We start from the raw sequence: 24,057 nt of genomic DNA, 5'->3' as shown, positions 1-24,057 counted from the left end.
CAGGAAAATATAATAACGTAGCCATGGCAGACAGTCTGCATGGTCTCTACAGTACACACAGGGTGCAGCTGCCTCTCCCTTCTCCTCATTAATATTGAGGGTTTGAGCCTTGAAGGAGGGAGGAAGGGAGGGTGAGGAGGGAGGCGTGGACAAAGGGAGAGGGGGAGAAGAAGGAGGAGGAGAAAGGGTGATGATGATTCCGCAGGCAGGCTGTAGAGAGCGAGCGAGCGATGCACAGGCTCTCTCTCTCAAGTAAGGTTGAGGCTGAGGTTGCTTATTGTTTGGAAAACAACGGGCTGCTGCCAGCGGAGCGAGATAAGCAAGGGGGCTGTGGGCTACTGGAGGAGAACGGACGGACAGAACAGCACCGGTCATTGTCTTTTTTCCTTTCTCTCTCTTTCTTTTCTCTCCAGTCTCTGGAATGATTGTGATTGCTGTTGGTTGGCCAGTGTTGGGATTTGCAGAGGAAGGTGCCATAGTGCAGATCTGCCTTGTCTAGGAGGGACTGTCTCTCTGTTTCTTAGCCATATTACAGGAGGCACAGTTACTGCAGGTAATCTATCGTTCTATCTATCCTTCTCTACCTCCACCTCCCCTCTCCATCATCTCCCTCCCTCATATGTAACCACCGTCTTGTCTTCCTTCTCTTCGTCCTCTCCTTCTCTCCCTCCCCCTCCTGTTTTTCACCCTAAGAAGTACTGATGACATATACAGTCAGTGCTTGGTGTCCATTTTTATTATAGCAGCACGCCTACCGAACAAACATTCGTTTTTGTTATATCAATGCAAAAGATGCTGTGTAAATGATATGCCGGTATGAATGTTGGAATGAAGTAGCTTTCAATTTTGTTATACTGCATCTTAGCCATAACCATCTTCTTCCATAATGGGACTGACAAGCATGTTCTCATGAAGCCAATGGAAGTAAAAGATGTAAACATATTCATGTTCACCCCAGGAGTGGCTTCGGTAGGCAGCCACACAGCCATATGAATATGAATAGCAAAGGACATGTGTTTGTATTGTTCTGAGATAAATGCAACCATATTATCCACCCATCACTGTTTAATTGAAATCACCCACATATGTTTTTAAAAATCTACAATATAAAAAATGGGCTTGATTTATTTTATTAAATTATGGCAATAGATTTGGCATAGCAACAAATATTGATTTGTTGTCCAGTATAATATGGGGACAGCCATTTGTTTCTCTTTGTAACTTTTTGGGCGAGCAGACCCAATTCATATAGAAATGTGAGTTATAAATCTGTCATTATCTTTGAAAGCAAGTCTAAGTGGTAGATCCATTCTATTTGCGCTATTTCTATGCTTCCCGTTTTTCGTTTTTACGTCTTTTACTTTGGGTTTTGTACACCAGCTGAAAATACAATATTTTTGGTTCTGGAAAAAATATTTCACAGCGGTCTAGATTGTACAATGATTCTCTACAGTATACTTGCTTGATTTGTTACATAAACTGCATTTTTTTGCAACTAGGAAATGACGGAGCAATTTCTGCATAGTGTATCTTTAAATTACCTCTGATGAAGTTCTATGATTGGTTGTTTTTGGTACTGGTGGTTTGTGGGTGTTTTTGGCCTCTGGCAGGGAGTGAAACAGTGGGAGGGTAACACAGCCATACACCTGGGTCCATTGGTTAAGGTGAAGGTCAAACGTCACACACATGAGTGCATACACTCATGCACATACAGTACATTCACATACACAAACACACACACACACATCCATATTGTCACTCAGCCTGCTGTCCTGATTTCACTCATCTACCAGAACAAAAGGATGTTCTCCTGTTTTCAGTATTTTCTTTGTATCCACCTGCAAGATGTCCGTTAGCATATGGTCTAGGAACAAACAAAGGCTGAAAGCTTCTTATGTAGCCATAAAAAGCTGCAAATATGTCTAACAACATGACTAAGATGACATTGACTATTCATTTTAGTTGCCTAATAATTAATTTGAGCGAACAATGGACAATGTTTTACCAATAATACACATGTAATGTGGCAGAGTGTCACATTTCCATACATGCATTGTGTGTTTTCAAATGCCAGTTGTCAGTCACATAATGGAGACCGGATGATTCATCGTCGTCTCTTTTGGAAGGGATTGTGGGAGTTGTAGTCGTTTCCTGGACTGTGCATTTCATGTCAATTAGACATGATCAGCGCCCATTTTTACAAAGCATCTCAGAGGAGGAGTGTTGAGGATCAGATCAGATCCCCTCTGTCCATATAATCTAATTCATTATGATATAAAAGGCCAAACTGATCCTATATCAGCACTCATACTCTGGGATGCTATATGAATACAAACCCAGAGGCTTCTTTGTAGAAAATAAGGGTGGGTAGGACGGAAAGAAGAGACCAACGGAGAGAGGGGAGAGGCTGAAGAATAATATCTGGCTTTTGATGAAGCGGCACTTTGCTGAGTAATGTGATGGAGGGAGAGGAAGACGCTTACACAAGCTTGTTTTAAATTGGTTCCTCTCCACTCCCTGGATACAGGCGAAGATCCAGGAAAAGCTTTCGTACATTTAGCCCTCACTCTTGTAATTGCACTGCGTCAGAACCTGGACTCAAACACAACTTTTATCCAACAGTTCTTGCTTCATTATCTATTATCTACAAGAATCAATAGTTCTTGGTAATTTCATACAGATAACTCTACTTTCCAGAATAGTTATTAAGAACAAGAATTACATGCAGAGTAATTCACCATTGGGGATGACTGATTTATTATAGCAACAGTCAGTGGTGTAAACTACTTAAGTAAAAATACTTTAAACTACTACCTAAGTAGTTTTTTGGGGTATCTGTACTTTACTACTTATATTTTTGACAATTTGTACTTTTAGTCACCACATTCCTAATGAAAATAATGTACTTTTTACTCCTTACATTTTCCCTGACTCTAAAAAATACTACTTACATTTTGAATCAAATAAAATTGTATTGGTCACATACACATGGTTAGCAGATGTTAATGCGAGTGTAGCGAAATGCTTGTGCTTCTAGTTCTGAAAATGCAGTAATATCTAACAAGCAACCTAACAAATTCACAACAACTACCTTATACACATAAATGTAAAGGGATGATAAAGAATATGTACATATGAATATATGGATGAGCGATGGCCGTGCGGGATAGGCAAGATGCAGTAGATGGTATAGAATACAGTATCTACAGTGGGGCAAAAAAGTATTTAGTCAGCCACCAATTGTGCAAGTTCTCCCACTTAAAAATATGAGAGAGGCCTGTAATTTTCATCATAGGTACAATTCAGCTATGACAGACAAAATGAGAAAAAAAATCCAGAAAATCACATTGTAGGATTTTTAAAAATGTATTTGCAAATTATGGTGGAAAATAAGTATTTGGTCAATAACAAAAGTTTATCTCAATACTTGTTATATACCCTTTGTTGGCAATGACAGAGGTCAAACGTTTTCTGTAAGTCTTCACAAGGTTTTCACACACTGTTGCTGGTATTTTGGCCCATTCCTCCATGCAGATCTCTTCTAGAGCAGTGATGTTTTGATGATTGAGTTAGAAGCGTGCATGACCACGCAGTCATGGGTGAACAGGGAGTACAGGAGAGCTCTGAGAATGTGGGGCCCCGGTGGTGAGGATCAGCGGGGCGGATATGTTGTTTCCTACCTTCACCACCTGGGGGCGGCCCGTCAGGAAGTCCAGGACCCAGTTGCACAGGGTGGGGTCGAGACCCAGGGTCTCGAGCTTAATGACGAGTTTGGAGGGTACTATGGTGTTAAATGCTGAGCTGTCATAGGTCTCGTGTTTGAGCTGTTGAATTGCGACTCTACTTTGTCTCTATACTGACGCTTTGCTTGTTTGATTGCCTTGGGGAGGGAATAGCTGCACTGTTTGTACTCGGATATGTTTCCAGTGGCCTTGCCATGATTAAAAGCAGTGGTTCGTGCTTTCAGTTTTGTGCGAATGCTGCCGTCAATCCACGGTTTCTGGTTAGGAAAGGTTTTAATAGTCACAGTGCGTAGTCACAGTGCGACATCGCCGATGCACTTGCTAATAAACTCGCTCACCGAGTCAGCATATACATCAATATTATTGTCTGAGGCTATCCGGAACGTATCCCAGTCCACGTGATCGAAGCAATCTTGAAGCTTGGAATCCGATTGGTCAGACCAGTGTTGGATAGACCTTAGCATCGGCGTTTCCTGGTTTAGTTTCTGTCTATAGGCTGGGAGCAACAAAATGGAGTCATGGTCAGATTTGCCTAAGGCAGGGCGGGGGAGGGCTTTGTATGCATCGCAGAAGTTAGAGTGGCAATGATCCAGAATGCTACCAGCTCGTGTCGCGCATTCAATATGCTGATAGAATTTAGGAAGCTTGTTCTCAGGTTAGCTTTGTTAAAATCCCTTAGCTACAATAAATGCAGCCTCAGGATGTATGCTTAGCAGGACAGGAAAATTGTCTAATTCACACACTTATCAAGAGGACATCCCTGATCATCCCTACTGCCTTTGATTTGGCATACTCACTAAACACAAATTGTAAATGATGTCTGTATGTTGGAGTGTGCCCCTGGCTATCCGTACATTTAAAAAACAAGACAATTGTGCCGTCTGGTTTACTTAATATGAGGCATTTAAAATTATTTATACTTGTACTTTTACTTTTGGTACTTAAGTATATTTTAAACCAAATACTTTTAGACTTTTACTTCAATAGTATTTTACTGGGTGACTTTCAATTTACTTGAGTCATTTTCTATGATGGTATCTTTACTTTTACTCAAGTATGACAATCGGATACTTTTCCCACCACTGGCTACAGTATATGACCTCATATAGATTTAAGTGTTTAGGATTTGTGCTAAATTTGTGTCCGACTTGAACAATGTTCTCCAAGTTTGATGGTGCTTAGTACCATTTTGTTGTGACACAGAATTAACCACAGTGATACATCTATAATTAGCACCTTATCAAAATGTAGGGCTAGCTAAGCTATTTCTTCTGTTGAGTGTCGCTCTTAAGACGAGTTAGAAAACATAATGGGTGGCCACGGTATTGTCTTTATAATGACTGTCTGTTCCTGAATCCCTTTCCTCATCAATTAAATCCCACCAGTATTGCTTAACAACTGTTAACTACAGTTAATCAGGAATCTCAACTACCATTTTGTCTGTTTTGGGAGTGACTTTGCCATTATAGAGTTGCTGCCACATAAATATCCAATTGAAATTACTCAAGATACCTGAGATGCCATAAAAATATATTATGTGTGAATTTAGCATGTGTGGTCAAGTATTTTTACTCAAGCACAGCACCTGATTCAACTAATCACCAATACTTTTTTTTTTAATCACATGTGCGAGTGCTGATGTAGCATATACCTGAATTAGCATCACTGCTGCATTCCTGAGACCTGAAATACTGGCGCCTGGGCTGGGACCCAGCCATGCTTCATCTTTTCTGGGTCACTGGTATTGACAGTGTTTAATGTGCACCTCTTAGGGATGGATGACAATATCCTGATCTAATGAGGTGAATTGAAAAAGGCAGCCCCATGTAAAGTCCATGTTGTTTTCTAATTTCCCTTCCTTCCCTCTCCTAGGGCTCCTTTCTCTGTCGTTGACTTGTGACTGGAGACACCCACCATGGAGGCTCCCCTTGTGTGCCTGGATGAGGAGTTCGAAGACCTCCGGCCCTGCCGGGTAGAGGACATGGATCGGGCTGTGCCCCTCAGCCGACCCCCCTACAGCACCATCCCCCTGGCCCCAATGGCCCCCCTGGCTCCCATCACTCGCGAGGACTTCTCTGAACTGGAGAACTTCTCAGAGATGATGAGCTTCAAGTCCATGGAGGACCTGGTCAATGAGTTTGACGAGAAGCTGAATGTCTGTTTCCACAACTACAACACCAAGACGGAGGGCCTGGCCCCTGTGCGCAACCAGTCCCACACCGAGGAGGACGAGGAACGGCTGCAGGATGAAGAGTGAGTGTCGGCCACCACCTTTGTGTTTTTGAAGTTTAAGTCTGACTTTAGCATAAGAAATATGTGCTTTTGAGATACGAGTTAAAGATACAAATGGTGTATCACGGGGGAGTGATTTTTGTTGTTGCTTCAGCTGCTTGCCTTTTGGGTTGTACAATGCACACCCCTGTATTGTTTTTGATAACATGGCACATCCATTGCAACAATCTTCTGAGCAAAGCATTGGTCAGCTTGCTTGTTTAGGTAGTACATCATGTCTGATGATGTCTTCCTCTTCTGTCTTCAAATTGCATACTGTTGTGGCTATACAGTCCCATTCGTAAGGCACACCATTTACTTCAATCAGAGCATGTACATTCTGGGTTTGGTGTGAAACGAGCAGGTATGAACATTACACCTATGCATTCACTACATTTCAGATATAATCCCACAAGGCATCACAGCTATTAGTTAAACAGAGCATTGGCTGATATACCATTACTACAATGAGCTCAGAAAGTATTGGGACAGTGACACATTTTTTGTTGTTTTGGTTCTGTACTACAACACTTTTGGATTTTAAATGATACAATGACTGTGGTTAAAGTGCAGAGTTGGAACTTTAACTTTAACCATATCGGGGGAAGCATTTAGAAATTACAGCACATACTGTACATAGTCCCCCCATTTTAGGTGACCAAAAGTAATGGTACAAATTCACTTATGTGTATTAAAGTAGTCAAAAGTTTAGTACTTGTTCCCATATTCCTAGCACACAGTTATTACATCAAGTTTGTCACTCTACAAAACTTGTTGGATGCATTTGCTGTTTGTTTTGGTTGTGTTTCAGATTTCAGAATTTTGTGCCACTAGACATTAATGGTAAATAATATATTGTGTTATTTGGAATAATTTTTTATTGTAAATAAGAATAAAATATGTTTCTAAACACTTCTACATTAATGTAATCCTGAATGAATCGTGAATAATGATGAGTGAGAAAGTTAGACGCACAAATCTCTCACCATTACAGTAATAGAGGAGGTTAGCATTTTTTGTGGGGGTATGATATTTGAGTGTCTGTAGCTTTCTCACTCTTCATTATTCACGATTCATTCAGGACTATCCATAGTCATGGTAGCATCCACATTAATGTAGAAGTGTTTAGAAACACATGTTGTTTACAATTAAAGTGACTCCAAATGACACAATACATTATTTACCATTCATTTGTATGGGACACAAAATTCTCTGAAACACAACCAAAACAAACAACTTTTTAGATTCCCAAGCTTGATGTAGTCATTGTATGCTAAGAATATGGAACCAAATACTTCACTTTTGACTACTTTAATACACATATAAGTGAATTTGTCCCAATACCTTTGGTCGCCTAAAATGGGAGGACTTTGTACAAACAGTGCTGTCGTTTCTAAACGGTTCATCCAATGTGGATGAAAATACCCTCAAATTAAAGTGGAGAGTCTGCACTTCAACCTTATAGTCTTTGTGTCATTTCACATCCAAAGTGTGTCACCAATACCTTCGGAGCTCACTGTATGTCATTATTTAACATTGTTCAAACAGTACCACTGCATATCTCATGACCCAACTCTCAGATCCTATGATGACCAACGTTGAAGCTGTTACTCAGCCTACCTCAAAGCCGACCAAATCGCCCACCAGCAAAAACCACAACAACACACCCCAGCAGTCCACAGTCGGGATAGGCCTTGAATTATTCCATGTATTTTTGTACTCTCTTGTTCCTCTGTTGGTCTGTCTACTGCCTCTACCAGCAGGCAACCAGAACTCCCATTCGCCAAAAGCCTTTGAAGAGAAAACGCAGACATTCTCACATTGGGTGGAAATAAACCCTCTGGCTAAGAATAGCTTTGTTGTATGTGACCTTGGGTATGCCTATTGATTCATATTCAGAATTCATTATGATATAATATTACAAAGATGTATGTTGGGGATGCTATTGTTAGCATGTGGGTGTGCCTAAATGACATTGTTGCTTATCTATTCTACAGTACACCACAGAGTAAGACACCACGTCATATGATGTTTCTGATTTGAATGTTTTGAAAAATGGTTCCTCCATCACTATCCATGTAGAGTGACGCAAGGAACATAGACACATTCACCTGTTGTACGCTTGATAGATCCTTTATATTATGCGACACAGTTGTTGGAATGATTGGTTAAATCTAAGTTCCAGATTAACTAAAGGTTTGCAAATACACTGCTCAAAAAAATAAAGGGAACACTAAAATAACACATCCTAGATCTGAATGAATGAAATATTCTTGTTAAATACTTTTTTCTTTACATAGTTGAATGTGCTGACAACAAAATCACACAAAAATTATCAATGCAAATCAACCCATGGAGGTCTGGATTTGGAGTCACACTCAAAATTAAAGTGGAAAACCACACTACAGGCTGATCCAACTTGAATGTAATGTCCTTAAAACAAGTCAAAATGAGGCTCAGTAGTGTGTGTGGCCTCCACGTGCCTGTTTTACCTCCCTACAACGCCTGGGCATGCTCCTGATGAGGTGGCGGATGGTCTCCTGAGGGATCTCCTCCCAGACCTGGACTAAAGCATCCGCCAACTCCTGGACAGTCTGTGGTGCAATGTGGCGTCGGTGGATGGAGCAAGACATGATGTCCCAGATGTGCTCAATTGGATTCAGGTCTGGGGAACGGGCGGACCAGTCCATAGCATCAATGCCTTCCTCTTGCAGGAACTGCTGACACACTCCAGCCACATGAGGTCTAGCATTGTCTTTTGCATTAGGAGGAACCCAGGGCCAACCGCACCAGCATATGGTCTCACAAGGGGTCTGGGGATCTCATCTCGGTACCTAATGGCAGTCAGGCTACCTCTAGCGATCACATGGAGGGCTGTGCGGCTCCCCAAAGAAATGCCACCCCACACCATGGCTGACCCACCACCAAACTGGTCATGCTGGAGGATGTTGCAGGCAGCAGAACGTTCTCCACGGCGTCTCCAGACTCTGTCATGTCTGTCACATGTGCTCAGTGTGATCCTGCTTTCATCTGTGAAGAGCACAGGGCGCCAGTGGCGAATTTGCCAATCTTGGTGTTCTCTGGCAAATGCCAAACGTCCTGCACGGTGTTGGGCTGTAAGCACAACCCCCACCCGTGGACGTCGGGCCCTCATACCACCCTCATGGAGTCTATTTCTGACTGTTTGAGCAGACACATGCACATTTGTGGCCTGCTGGAGGTCATTTTGCAGGGCTCTGGCAGTGCTCCTCCTGCTCCTCCTTGCACAAAGGTGGAGGTAGCGGTCCTGCTTCTGGGTTGTTGCCCTCCTACGGCCTCCTCCACGTCTCCTGTAGTACTAGCCTGTCTCCTGGTAGCGCCTCCATGCTCTGGACCCTACGCTGACAGACACAGCAAACCTTCTTGCCACAGCTCGCATTGATGTGCCATCCTGGATGAGCTGCACTACCTGAGCCACTTGTGTGGGTTGTAGACTCCGTCTCATGCTACCACTAGAGTGAAAGCACCGCCAGCATTCAAAAGTGAACAAAACTTCAGCCAGGAAGCATAGGAACTGAGAAGTGGTCTGTGGTTGTCACCTGCAGAACCACTACTTTATTGGGGGTGTCTTGCTAATTGCCTATAATTTCCACCTGTTGTCTATTCCATTTGCACAACAGCATGTGACATTTATTGTCAATCAGTGTTGCTTCCTAAGTGGACAGTTTGATTTCACAGAAGTGTGATTGACTTGGAGTTACATTGTGTTGTTTAAGTGTTCCCTTTAAGTGTTCCCTTTTTTTGAGCAGTGTATATGGGACGGTGCTGTACCAGTTAGTTCCTGTTTGGCAGATGGAGAGGTGTGTATGTGTGTGTGTGTGTGTGTGTGTGTGTTGTGGACAAAACAACAGGCATGACCTGTGAGGTCATGAGTCCCGATGAATGGCTGCTTGTTTCCTGTTTGGCGCATGGCTGGGCAGTGCCACTAAGAGGAGGGTAGGGTGTGGGTGCCATGCCAAGCTGGATGGAAAACAAAGAAAGCGGAAACAAAGGGAGAGTTCTACTCTGGTCATTTTCACAAGGCTGCAGCCTTGATTGGACCGAGGTGCTTATAGTTCGAGGAGGACCTGCACAATGCTGTAAGGGGCTGTTTTTATCTATACTTCTTCACATTGGACACCTTTAAAAAATGTGTAAACTGTGGGCTTTTCTTTAATTGTTAGTTGACAGTGTGCATTGCAGCCTGGAGTGCAATACGGAGGATTATGATGTGCATTTTGATGTTATTTATTATGTTGGCAAGTTGAAGGACAGAATTGGGAACAAAGCACAATTATGTCATGTGAACATCTCCTCCTCTGAATTCACTGTCTGCAAATGGTCAACGGAACACTAATAGAAGGAAATGGCTGCAGATATACAATTGATCATTTCTATCAAATATGATTTGGGTAGAGGAGGGTCATCTAGAGAGGAAGAGAAGGATGGTCCTCTTATGTAATCCATCCTCCTCCTCAATTCTTTAAATCACAAACTGGCACTGGATTTGGGATTAGGCTTCTGTGCCAAACAAAAAGCCTATTTCCAAATAGTTGCAGCCTTGAGGACGGATAGTGTATTGTGCTTTGTTGTGAATGTCCTGATCATTCCAGCGTCATTGGTTGTGTGTTTTGTCTTGTGTTGCAGTGTATTAGATGACTTGTTACAATGTTGGTTGTTGTGTGTTTGTCTTGTGTTGCAGTGTATTAGATGACCTGTTACAATGTTGGTGGTTGTGTGTTTGTCTTGTGTTGCAGTGTATGAGATGACCTGTTACAATGTTGGTGGTTGTGTGTTTGTCTTGTGTTGCAGTGTATGAGATGACCTGTTACAATGTTGGTGGTTGTGTGTTTGCATCTGTTTTTTGTTTTTTTGTTGCATTTTTACTGTGTACTTCTGTTGTGTTGCAGTGACTGAATGTGTGTTTGTGTTGTCCATGTTTCAGTGTGTGGGATGCGCTGACGGATAACTACGTCCCTTCCTCTGTCTCCAGCTGGGACGACCCCAACTCAGAGGGATTCAACGGCAACCTCTCCGACCAGGAGGTAACACTTTCTAATATACTTCATTGTAATTTAAAGTCATTGGAAGAATCGTCTTTCTCTCCCTTCTCACCTGGAAAGACCTGAAACATTTTGAGACAAGAGTCAATTGGATTCTAGAGCAAGGAATGGACTTTTCTGCTCAAAACCCCACCTCTTTCATGTGTGACTGACTAGTGTGTTCTGTAGGGAGGCAATGTGCGAGGACGTGCTGTAACTGAGCAACGTCTTACAAAGAATGCTAGCTAGAGTGTGCTGGCTGGCTGGCTGGCTGGCTGGCTGGATGGATGTCATTCATGCCTTGAGGTTGTGGCGCTGACGTCACCTGACCTGACACCAAAAATCAAGGCTGGGCTGCCTTGACTGCCTGCTACTCAGTATCAGTCAACCACCCTCCTCCTCCTACACCCTCTCGCCCTCTCCTCCCCTAATCTGCTCTCACATGCAACTGCAGGCACTCAAAGAGTCAGGGCCAAGGCTCAGGGCTGGGTCAGGGCTGGGTCAGAGCCAATACGCAGACACAGTCTCCAGCAGAAGCTAAAAGAGACTCTACAGACATTGAAAAGCAGTCCATCAGCATTTAGTCTTCTATGTCCTCGGTTTAGTTTATTGCTGATTGATATCCTTGCAGGGATTAACTTGATTGAGACCAACGGCATAAGAACAATGAGCATCAAAAGCAATATTTTTTTAGAGGGAAGTAGAAAACAAACAGTCAATAGATAGAATCATGGCAATTTGAATGCGACTAAGCACAACCCAAACACTTTCAAGATGGCTTCCAAACTCGAGGGGCAGAAATTGTATTTTCAGATGAAGAGAAGGGAATGATGGGTTCAAATTTGGGGAATGTTCATTAGCTCCCCAAACGCCAATGCTAACATGCTAAAGCTAAATTCAATATGGGTGAATGGCTTTTCTGCAATCTTATTTTTCTAATGCTAAGATGCTAACGCTAACACTAACACCAGTGGGGGTAAACCTTGTGTCCATGGTTTATATTTCTTATACTAAGAAGTTAAGATTCAACTAATGTGGCTGAAGGGGTTTCCATGGTTTTATTCGTTCTCTCTCGCATTCTCCAGATTCATGAAAAAGAGGAGGAGGAGATGAACGAGAAGAACGACAATGCCAATTGCCTGACTGAGGAGCCTCTTATCACTGCTGATCAGGTGACTAAAGACACATGTACTTTCTGTTATACAAGCAACTTGGTAGTACTTTCAGTTACAGTGCCTTCAGAAAGTATTGACACCCCTGGACTTTTTCCATATTTTGTTGTGTTACAGTCTGGCCTTCACACAATATCCCATAATGTTAAAGTGGAAAAATATTTTTTAACAAATTCTTATAAATGTATAAAAAATGCAACACTTAAATTTCTTGGGTCAATAAGTATTCATTCTCTTTGTTATGGCAAGCCTAAAGAAGTTCAGGAGTAAAAATCTGCTTAACAAGTCACATACGTTTCATGGACTCGCTCTGTGTGCAATAATACTGTTTAACATGATTTTTGAATGACAACCTCATCTCTGTACCCCACACATACAAATATCTGTAAGGTCTCTCAGCTGAGCAGTGAATTTCAAACACAGATTTAACCACGAAGACCAGGGAGGTTTTCCAATGCCTCGCAAAGAAGGGCAACCATTGGTAGATGGGTAAAAAAACTAAAAGCAGACATTGAATATCCCTTTGAGCATGGTGAAGTTATTATTTACACTTTGTATGGTGTACCAATACACCCAGTCACTGCAAAGATACAGGCGGCCTTCCTAACTCAGTTGCCAGAGAGGAAGGAAACCACTCAGGGATTTCACCATGAGGCCAATGGTGACTTTAAAACAGTTATAGAGTTTAATGGCTGTGATAGGAGAAAACTGAGGATGGATCAACAACATTGTAGTTACTCCTCAATACTAACCTAAAAGACAGAGTGAAAAGAAGGAAGCCTGTACAGAATACAAATATTCCAAAACATGCATCCTGTTTGCAACAAGGCACTAAAATTAAACTGCAAAAAATATTGCAAAGAAATTACAATTAGGTCCTGAGTACAAAGCATTTATGTCCTGAGTACCACTCTTCATATTTTCAAGCATGGTGGTGGCTGCTTCATGTTAGGGGTATGCTTGTCATCTTCATTTTTGAGGGGGGCTAAAAAGAAACAGAATAGAGCTAAGCATAGGCAAAATCCTAGAGGAAAACCTGGTTCAGTCTGCTTTCCAACAGACACGACAGAAAATTCACCTTTCAGCAGGACGATAACCTAAAACACATTGCCAAATCTACACTGGATATGCTTACCAAGACAACATTGACTGTTCCTGAGTGGCCTAGTTACAGTTTTGACATTGGCTTGAAAATCTATGGCAAGATTTGAAAATGGCTGTCTAGTAATGATCAACAATCAACTTGAGAGAGCTTAAATAATTATTTCAATAATAAATGTGCAACTATGGTACAATCCAGGTGTGCAAATCTCTTAGAGACTTCCCCAGAAACTGTCAGAGCAGCTCACCTATAATTTAGCCCAATCAACTACCTCTTTCCCAACTGTATTTAATTAATTTATTTATTTTGCTCCTTTGCACCCCATTATTTTTTATTTCTACTTTGCACATTCTTCCATTGCAAAACTACCATTCCAGTGTTTTACTTGCTATATTGTATTTACTTTGCCACCATGGCCTTTTTTGCCTTTACCTCCCTTCTCACCTCATTTGCTCACATTGTATATAGACTTGTTTATACTGTATTATTGACTGTATGTTTGTTTTACTCCATGTGTAACTCTGTGTCGTTGTATCTGTCGAACTGCTTTGCTTTATCTTGGCCAGGTCGCAATTGTGAATGAGAACTTGTTCTCAACTTGCCTACCTGGTTAAATAAAGGTGAAATAAAATAAATAAATAAAAAAGACTCACAGATGTAATCACTGCCAAAGGTAATTCTAATATGTATTGATTCAGGTGTGTGAATACTTATGTAAATGAGATATTCCATATTTCATTTTCAATACATTTGCTTACATTTCTAAAAACATGTTTTCATTATGGTGTATTGTGTGTAGATGGGTGAGAGAACATATATTTAATCAATTTTACATTTTGAATTCCGGCTGTAACACAACAAAATGTGGAATAAGTCAAGGGATATGAATACTTTCTGAAGGGACTGTATGTATATTCCTAGCTTATTTAGACAGTTTAAAACATATATATGAAAGTAGAATACATTAAAGCCCCATAAAATTACAGTGGTTAAAAAAGCCAAGGCGAAAGTATTGCAAGACGATACTCTATATATTCAAAAGTATGTGGACACCCCTTCAAATTAGTGGATTCGGCTAGTTCAACCACACCCATTGCTGACAAATCGAGCACACAGCCATGCAATCTCCATAGACAAAGATTGGCAGTAAAATGGCTTTACTGAAGAGCTGAGTGACTTTCAATGTGGCAGCGTCATAGGATGCCACCTTTCCAATAAGTCAAATCTCTGCTCTGCTAGAACTGCCCTGGTCAGCTGTAAGTGCTGTTATTGTGAAGTGGAAACATCTAGGAGCAACAGTGGTTCAGCCGCGAAGTGGTAGGCCACACAAGCTCACAGAACGGGACCACTGAACAGGACCACGGGAGTGCTGAAGCGTGTAGCGCGTAAATAACGTCTGTCCTCGATTGCAACACTCATTAGTTGCATTAGTTCCAACCTGCCTCTGGGAGCAACGTCAGCACAATAACTGTTTGCCGGGAGCTTCAAGAAATGGGTTTCCATGGCCGAGCAGCCGCACACAAACCTAAAATTAACATGCGCAATTCCAAGCGTTGGCTGGAGTGGTGTAAATCTCACTGCCATTGGACTCTGGTACAGTGGAAACACGTTCTCTAGATTGAGTCATGCTTCAACATCTGGCAGTCCTTCAGACGAATCTGGGTTTGGCAGATACTAGAAGAACGCTACCTGCCCCAAAGCATAGTGCCAACTGAAAAGTTTGGTGGAGAAGGAATAATGGTCTGTGGCTGTTTTTCATGGTTCGGGCAGGGCCCCTTAGTTCCAGTGAAGGGAAGTCTTAATGCTACAGCATTCAATGACATTGTAGACGATTCTGTGCTTCCAATTTTGTGGCAACAGTTTGGGGAAGGCCCTTTCCTGTTTCAGCATGACAATGCCCCTGTGCACAATGCGAGGTTGATACAGAAATGGTTTGTCGAGATTGATATGGAAGAACTTGACTGGCCTGTGCAGAGCCCTGACCTCATCCCCATCAAACACCTTTGGGATAAATTGGAACACCGACTGCGATCCAGGTGTAATTGCCCAACATCAGTGCCCGACCTCACTAATGCTCTTGTGTCTGAATGGAAGCAAGTAACCGTAGCAATGTTCCAACATCTAGTTGAAAGCCTTCCCAGAAGAGTGGAGGCTATTATAGCAGCAAAAGGGGGACCAAATCCATATTCATGCGAATGATTTTGGAATGAGATGTTTGACTAGAAGGTGTCCACATACTTTTGGTCATGTAGTATATGTCAAGTATCTCCATTCTGCATTACCTCTTGGACTACTGCACATGAATAATGAATGCCTGACGACCATGGAATGTTTACCTATTGGTGATGCATAGATTCTTTAAGTGCTATTTGTGAAAGTGTATGTATTCATCTACCTTCCCTCAATCCCTTCCTCGATCACTCTCTCTCCAAGGTCATTGAGGAGATAGTTGAGATGATGGAGAACTCTCCGGACCCTGGTGAGACCGAGGAGGAGGACGAGGAAGAGAGTGGACACTCCTCATCCAAGACCAGCCCATCCCTTCTGGAGGAGATTAGACAGCTGTCCCAGGCCTCCAATAACAACATGCCCTCCTATGAAGGTAAGTGTACAAAAACTAATGTTGCCTGAAGGGTTAAACACCAAGTCACATAAACCAAGGAGTTGAATAAACAGAAGGGAGTGCCAATTTAAGCAATTCAACATCCAATTAACATTGTCATTGGAGATGCCTTTCCCAAAATCAATTTCCTGTCCATACAATACTGTGTAAAAATAAAGTGACCTTTGATCTCATAGTGGTTAAGTAGTGCTCATACAGCAGAGCTGGCTCTATGAGAATTGATTGTGAAATAAATAACCTTGTAAGAGACATATATGTACACTTGTTTGAGTTCATGCCTAGGCTTTAGCTCAGCAGGCTATTGCACTGCTTGTAGGACTTTGATTGTGTGAGGGGGCATAGTGTTGTCAGTTTACCTAAGTAAACATCTGGATATTTCATCAGTCTTCAGCCTCTATGGTGAATGTAGTGCAAAAAGGATAAATAACTGGATAAAGCTGCAGCAGGCATTTTTTAATATGAGTCTCTCATTTCAGAGGGCCATGGCACGCACTCAATATGGTTCCCTGTGGAAAGACATATTGTGTGACCATGTGGCTCCCCTGCATGAGAGACATGTTTCCTGCTTAGTGTGTGTGTGTGTGTGTGTGTGTGTGTGTGTGTGTGTGTGTGTGTGTGTGTGTGTGTGTGTGTGTGTGTGTGTGTGTGTGTGTGTGTGTGTGTGTGTGTGTGTGTGTGTGTGTGTGTGTGTGTTTATGTAAGCACATTTGGGTATATGTCTGTGAATCCATATGTCTGTGTAGATGCACTGCATGTGTTTGAGTTTTTCTTTGTATTTGGAATTGTCGTCTTAAATGTGTTTTTCGCAAAGTCGGTGTACTTCCAGAAATATAAGTCATATTAGACAGCATCCACAGTCACAGAAACAGTCAAGGCGAGTTACTCTACTCAGAATTGGATATCAAGGTAATGAAACATTTAAATGGATGATGTACAAGTGATATCATCCCACTTATGTCATCTATCCCTATATTGTATGTACTGAATACAACAGGACTATTTAATTCCTGTCCCTTGAGGCCTGAAGTGGTACTTGGCCCATATTCATAAAGTATCTCAAAGAGTGGATCTAGGATCCATATTGCTTTTAAAAAAAAAATAATAATAATTCATCAAAGTACTGTGCATTCGGAAAGTATTCAGACCCCTTCACTTTTTCTACATTGTGCTACTTTACAGCGTTATTCTAAAATGGATTTTTAAAAATCTCCACACAATACCCCATAATGACAAAGCAAAAACAGGTTTTTATACAAATAAAAAAAACGAAATATTACATTTACATACATATTCAGACCCTATACTCAGTACTTTGTTGAAGCACCTTTGGCAGCAATTACAGCCTTTAGTCTTCTTGGGTATGATGCTACAAGCTTGGCACACCTGTATTTGGGGAGTTTCTCCCATTCTTCTCTGCAGAGCCACTCAAGCTCTGTCAGGTTGGATGGGGATCGTTGCTGCACACCTATTTTCAGGCCTCTCCAGAGATGTTCGATCGGGTTAAAGTCCGGGCTGTGAATGGGCCGCTCAAGGACATTCAGAGACTTGTCCCGAATCCACTCCTACGTTGTCTTGGCTGTGTGCTTAAGGTCGTTGTCCTGTTCGTCCCAGTCTGAGGTCCTGAGCGCTTTGGAGCAGGTTTTCATCAAGGATCTCTCTGCACTTTGCTTCGTTCACCTTTCCCTCGATCCTGACTAGTCTCCCAATCCCTGCCACAGATAAACATCCCAACAACATGATGCTGCCTACACCATGCTTCACCGTAGGGATGGTATTGGCCAGGTGATGAGCAGTGTCTGGTTTCCTCCAGACATGACGCTTGGCATTCAGGCCAAAGAGTTCAATCTTGGTTTCATCAGACCGGAAAATCTTGTTTCTCATGGTCTGAGAGTCCTTTAGGTGCCTTTTGACAAACTCCAAGCGGCCTGTCATGTGCCTTTTATTGAGGAGTGGCTTCCATCTGGCCACTACCATAAAGGCCTGATTAGTGGAGTGCTGCAGAGATGGTTGGTTTCTAGAAGGTTCTCCCATCTCCACAGAGGAGCTCTGGAGATCTGTCAGTGACCATCGGGTTCTTGGTCACCTCCCTGACCAAGGCCCTTCTCCCCCGATTGCTCAGTTTAGCCAGGAGGCCAGCTCTAGGAAGAGTCTTGGTGGTTCCAAACTTCTTCAATTTAAGAATGATGAATGCCACTGTGTTCTTGCGGACATTCAATGCTGCAGAAATGTTTTGGTACCCTTCCCAAGATCTGTGCCTCAACACAATTCTGCCTCGGAGGTCTATGGACAATTCCTTCAACCTCATAGCTTAGTTTTTGTTCTGAAATTATACAGATAGGTGTGCACCTTTCCAAATCATGTCCAATCATTTGAATTTACCACAGGTGGACTCTAAGTTGTAGAAACATCTCCGGGATGATCGTATGGAAACACGATGCACCTGAGCTCAATTTCGAGTCTCATAGCAAAGGGTCTGAATACTTTTGTAAATAAGGTATTTATGCTTTTTATTTTTAATAAATGTGAAAAAATGTCTATGGTCATTATGGGGTATTGTGTGTAGATGTACTTTTTTTTATTTAATCTATTTTAGAATAAGGCTGTAACGTAACAAAATGTGGAAAAAAGTGAAGGGGTCTGAATACTTTCCGAATGCACTATGGTATATTTTCACAACGCTTAGGAAAACTCTAAACCGATAATCAAAAAGGCAGTTGTTTCAAAACTCTAAGCATATGTTTAATTGACTAAGTACAACATACACAATCATAAAGTGACTTTTTCAACAAACGTAATCATTGTTTCATCTAGAAATACATGTTTCACATTGCTCATGTTCATATGATGTTATTGCTTTTCACAATACAGTACTCACATTACTTTTGATATAATTGTCCTCTCATTTGTTAAAATACATTTTACTCTTACTTAATTGATAACAATTGAACTGTTTAGTAAACCTATAGGTTTTAAACTTTGGTCTACTACAGAGAACTACATAATGAACATGTATGTTTGTAAAGTATAAAAATATAAAGCTTGATATACTGTCATGTACTATAATTTTACTTTACAGTACGTTTTGTACTGTATGTAACAAATGCATCCCCTAAATAGCTAAAAAGATGAAGCTGCTGGGCTCTTTTTAATTGGGAATTTTCACACTGCTTTACAAAAATTGCATTAGCCAATACAGTACTGTAATATTGTAATATATGCCATTTAATATACGTGGGAATAGAATCCACAACTCTGGTGTTGCTAGTGCCATGCTCTTACTAACTGAGCCACGAAGGACCACTACAATACATGAGTACAATACATTATGAAAATACAAGTCAAAGGTTTATGATTGCATCACCATGAGTGTGCCATCCTCCTTCAGGCTATAGATGAGGTATGCAATGACAGACCTATGTCAGCCTTGGATTTGTCATGACAAACGTTTTTTCCCCAGGTGCATGAACAATGAAGACATTTGCTGTGATGCCGATGAGAACCTACCAAATGTTCAGGACAGGCTTGGTGCAAACTAGTTACTGCTAAACATTGTTTCTTTCATTCATTTCATTTGATTACAGTACACCTACAGTGTAATTATATCTGAACAATACGTGTACTTTTTGCATCAATGATTGTGGAACATTTCTTCAATAATTCCAACTTTAATCACACATGGGATAAAAATGATGGAAATGTGAGTTTCAGTAAATGTTGATGGGTAGTGCAGGTGTATTGCCGAATGTGAAAACAGTGTTATGTACTGTAATTTACAGTACTGTAGCATACAACATTCAACGTTTTGAAACCTGTATCTTGCATTTTTTTGCTCTTGGATTAACTTTTTTTTTTTTATAACTACTTTTCATGCAGAAAATACTCTCATGTTTTGGTGATAAAATCCATTTTCGCTTGCTATTTCACAGTAAACATATATTTTTGGATCAATGGTTGTGTGGTGAAAGATGTCTCCAAACCAAAAGAATGCACAATAAAAGGTTTTGAATATAAGACTTACAAGTGTTACCAGTTCGGACATTTGTACTAAGAGTTTAGAAAATTCACCACATACAGTACTTGTGAAAATAGCACCAAAGCGATAAAAACAACAACTGTGATATCTGATCTTAAATCAGCACTCCTACTCTGAGACGCTTTATGAATACGGGACCAGGTTTGATTTTTTTACCTAGAAGTTTGTCATTGTTTGACCAGAGAGTTTACTTGGTCCTGATGCGCCAGAGTCAATCCCTGATAATAATGATAACCAGCAATGCTTTGGCCCTCGAGAGAAGCAATTCGATATCCCTTGTACAGTATATAATATTATGCATATTGAATCTCGGTTCACCTCCATGTACAGTTAGCCTGGTCCCAGATATGTTAGTGACAATGACAATAGGAGTTGGCAATACAGGACAAACAGATCTGGGCTCCAGGCTAAGGTATAGTAGCTCCATACCAGACCATGCCTCTCTCTTTCTCCAGGCCTAAGTCTGATGCCCAGCTCAGCCCTGGTGGAGCTGCTGTGCCGGGTGGAGTCGGCCATCATGGAGTACTCCGAGGAGCTGGTCACTCAGCTGGCACGCCGTGACGAGCTGGAGTTTGAGAAGGAGGTGAAGAACACGTTCATCACGGCCCTCATTGATGTGCAGAACCGCCAGAAGGAGCAGCGGGACACGGGCAAGCGCCGGCGCCGGAGCGATAAGGGCCTCAGTCTGCAGGGTAACGCGGTAACCACGACCGTGGTTGGTGGTACTACTACTACAACCACTGCCCACACGGACTCCAAGCCCGCCTCTATGCCTATGAAGGTAAGCACTGAGGGAGGGAGATAAATGAGCGGGGCGGGGGTATGTTTGTATGGGCAATGGTATTAGTGTATAGGGTGATGGTGGTGTGTGTGTGTGTGTGTCTGTCTGTCGCGCACACACACCACACACACAAGCATGAGTGTCTGTGTGTTAATGTCCATACGGATGCATTTCCAAGCCAGACAGCGCTCTTTCTCTCTCTTTCTCTCTCTGCCTCCCACACCGTCATGGATAATGGACATAGAGGCCATTAGGCCCTAACTGCACACATTTTTTTTGTTTTGTTATTATAAACTGCACTTACGGGAAGAGAAACCAACACAGTACTCAGAGGACTTGACCATAGGTTCTTAAACAGTAAAAGCATAGACCAGCCTGTCCATATCCAGGAACAAATTAACAACACTTAACAGCCCCTCTTTACTCATAGCAAAGGACACGCTTGTGTTTACCTGTCCAATACCATGGTGGTTTTATCTGTTTAGTAATGACAATGTAGGAATGGAGTAAATTACTGTAGCCCTGATCATGATGTACAACCAGTCTATATACAATTGACGTGGTAATGTCTGATTTTAATGTCACAAGTATTCATGACGGCTCCTTTTAAATTAACAGCCTTTATGAATGCTGTTAGGTTACATGCATTATAAAACACACTGTTATGCATACTATATTCATAAAAGCACCTCATAAGCTTTATAAATGCATAGATAACTGATAACTGCATTTAGAATGCATCACAAGACAGCTGTCTCATAGAAAGTGTTACTGTGTTGTGGTGACAGAGGGTCGTTGTCACTCACAGCTGGTGATTGTCTGTGTTCCAGCGTTTTAGTATGGAGGGCCTGTCCAACATCCTGCAGACTGGCATCAGACAGACGTTTGGCAGCACAGGGACAGACAAACAGGTGAGACACTTAAGCTTTTACAGCTCCTAGCCACCAAGTATATCAGTGTGTTAAATCTACAATGATTCAACACTGCTACGTCACTTCCCTAACGGTTTCTCTTTGTCTTTGTTGTTCAGTATCTAAACACGGTAATTCCATATGAGAAGAAAGCAACTCCTCCAACTGTGGACGACCTTCAGATGATCACCAATAGTAAGTAGGCGGGATAATGCAATTGAATGCTAAGCTAATGGGTCGTTTTCCTCGTTTGGGTTAGCTGATCATACGACCACATCCCCAAATGTTCAACTCAGTTTAAATTTTCATTGGACAGACATACAAATTGACCCTCAAAATGTGTTTTGCTCAGTTAGAACCTCCTTTTCAATTTGATTAGTCTCTGTCCCACATAGCAGCTATACAAGTAGCATAGCTCAGAAATGTGCCAATGTTTTTGATTTTATCCCCCACAGTTCTTTACGCCATGAAGGAGGAGAGTGAGAAGGTGCCTACACTGCTAACTGACTACATATTAAAAGGTAACTAATGCTTGATTAGGTTTAGAAACACTTAACATTACATAGGTATTACTCCAATAACTCATCAAATACAATTATATTATCCAAGTAAAGATAACAAAAGTGGAAAGTACAGGATCTACTTACTAGCCTGATACATAAAGGGGCTATCCCACTGGTATAATAGTTAAGTGAACCCTGTTCCGATGGGAAACTTGAGTGTTTGCATATTGAATGTTTAATAGAATCAGCTGAGATTGCACCAATCGGATTCAAACAACACTTCCTACCCTAATATGGCTATTTAAATGGACCATATGCCATTTAGCAGCCACTTTTATCCAAAGCGACTTAGTCAAGCATGCATACATTTTACATATGAGTGGTCCCAGGAATCAAACCCACTACCCTGTCATTTCATGCGCCATGCTATAACCAAAGGACCAAGCTAAGCTGTATGCTTGGCATGTTTTTGCTGCTTAATGTTGCTGCTGCAACTATTGCTGCCACCTGCTATGTGTTGTCTGTTTTCTGCTAGCCTACCACCACCCCAGCCTCCACCCGTTTGGTTTGTTACCATCAGGGGGATTGGAATATCTCTCTCACTGCCTGTAGTTTATTATAATGGTAATGGGTTGTCTTCTATTTTCTAATAAATGGTTCAATTAATGTGAATTTCCTGTCTGTACTTATTTAATTTGAAATGTGCCTGTAAGAAAAAAAAGGCTCATTATAATGTTTTTCAGCTAATTTGATTAGCACAGTTGACGAAGACTAGGTGATGACATTATGATGTTAATTATTATAACGATGATTGAAGTATTCCCAATTATCAATGTATTTTTATTCTCCAGTGCTGTGTCCCACTTAAAGAATGCAAGCCATGGGCTGCTCTCTGACGGAGACTTCTGAGAGGGCTCTCCAATCTGGTAACCCTCCACCCCTCCTCCAGTCCAAGCTGCATGAGCTCCCCCCTGTTTCATAATCAGCCATGGATCATTACCATCTAAATCATTGTACCTTACTCATGTAATAAAACTACTGCCTTTTGCTGAGCTCACCTTGTCCTTCCTGCACACTAAGATCCGTCCAGAGCCAAAATGGCAGCCGCCTGAAAACTAGTGTATGGGGCCACTGTACCCCTGTTGAAGAACTGACTAACTGATCTCTATTCAGAGCATGATAAGCTAATACTGACCACACAGTTATACAGGGATTCATTTTTAGTTTTATTTTCTATTTTTTACAGAGATGATTTGATATCAGATATTAACATGGCTATGTTTTACTTCACTGTACCTCAGGCCTAAAAGGGGTTTGGTTCTCATGTCATTTTGTCTGTCTGCCCATATGTCACCCTGTACAGATTATTGAGGATTGATGGGTTCAACTTAAATGTAGGAAATCTGGACTGAACATTTCTCTCATTATTCGAGGACAATAACCTGTAAACTTAACAAATTTGAATAAAAAAGCCATTGACCTTTTCTGCCATGCTAGTACTGTAGCTTAATATTACGGGTGCAGTATATTTAAATGTTTTTGTTATTTCAACCAATAATGTTTGAATATTCAGTGCTCTTCAGACTTTTGATAATTTATTTTTTACTGTGATCTAATATTTCATATAGGCCATCATGTACTGTTGTTTTGTTTATTTTATACTTTTATTTAATGAATAATCAGAGTATGTGTCAACCCATTCTGTCACATGGAGTTTTATCATTGAGTTTTCATTGTCACTGATGACATGGGCTCATTTGAATATGGTACAGGCTTACTTATTTATGAATTCCTGTGAGCCACGTAGGAGAATACTACATTGCTAATCGCAAGTTCAAATAAACATGCTACCCTAAAA

The 24,057-nt window shown here is 41.4% G+C and overlaps 1 protein-coding gene across 2 annotated transcripts; it reads left to right on the top strand.

Moving 5' to 3' along the window:
* Positions 1–199: 199 nt before the first annotated feature.
* On the top strand, positions 200–24,057 carry LOC118391039 (fasciculation and elongation protein zeta-1-like). 2 transcript variants are annotated; one of them, XM_035781980.2, is made up of 10 exons: positions 200–553; positions 5,616–5,996; positions 11,026–11,077; positions 12,160–12,246; positions 15,782–15,950; positions 20,460–20,785; positions 21,616–21,696; positions 21,816–21,891; positions 22,152–22,217; positions 23,051–24,057. In XM_035781980.2, the coding sequence occupies exons 2-10, from the start codon at positions 5,659–5,661 to the stop codon at positions 23,065–23,067; spliced, it is 1,212 nt and encodes a 403-aa protein (XP_035637873.1). In that variant the 5' UTR covers positions 200–553; positions 5,616–5,658; the 3' UTR covers positions 23,068–24,057. The 2 variants fall into 2 exon arrangements, with proteins under 2 accessions (XP_035637873.1, XP_035637872.1); XM_035781979.2 differs by having other exon boundaries at positions 201–553; positions 10,978–11,077.

Source organism: Oncorhynchus keta, chromosome 12, assembly GCF_023373465.1.
Source record: "Oncorhynchus keta strain PuntledgeMale-10-30-2019 chromosome 12, Oket_V2, whole genome shotgun sequence".
In the NCBI taxonomy this organism is placed as follows: domain Eukaryota; kingdom Metazoa; phylum Chordata; class Actinopteri; order Salmoniformes; family Salmonidae; genus Oncorhynchus; species Oncorhynchus keta.
The sequence above is the reverse complement of the archived record's forward strand: the minus strand, read 5'-3'. Positions and strand labels throughout refer to the sequence as shown.

Excerpts from the sequence above, each read along its gene's own strand:
- LOC118391039 (XM_035781979.2), top strand. The coding sequence starts at position 5,659 with ATGGAGGCTCCCCTTGTGTGCCTGGATGAGGAGTTCGAAGACCTCCGG. Across the intron at positions 12,247-15,781 it reads CTCTTATCACTGCTGATCAG|GTCATTGAGGAGATAGTTGA; the intron begins GTGACTAAAGAC and ends TCTCTCTCCAAG. Across the intron at positions 20,786-21,615 it reads CCGCCTCTATGCCTATGAAG|CGTTTTAGTATGGAGGGCCT; the intron begins GTAAGCACTGAG and ends TCTGTGTTCCAG.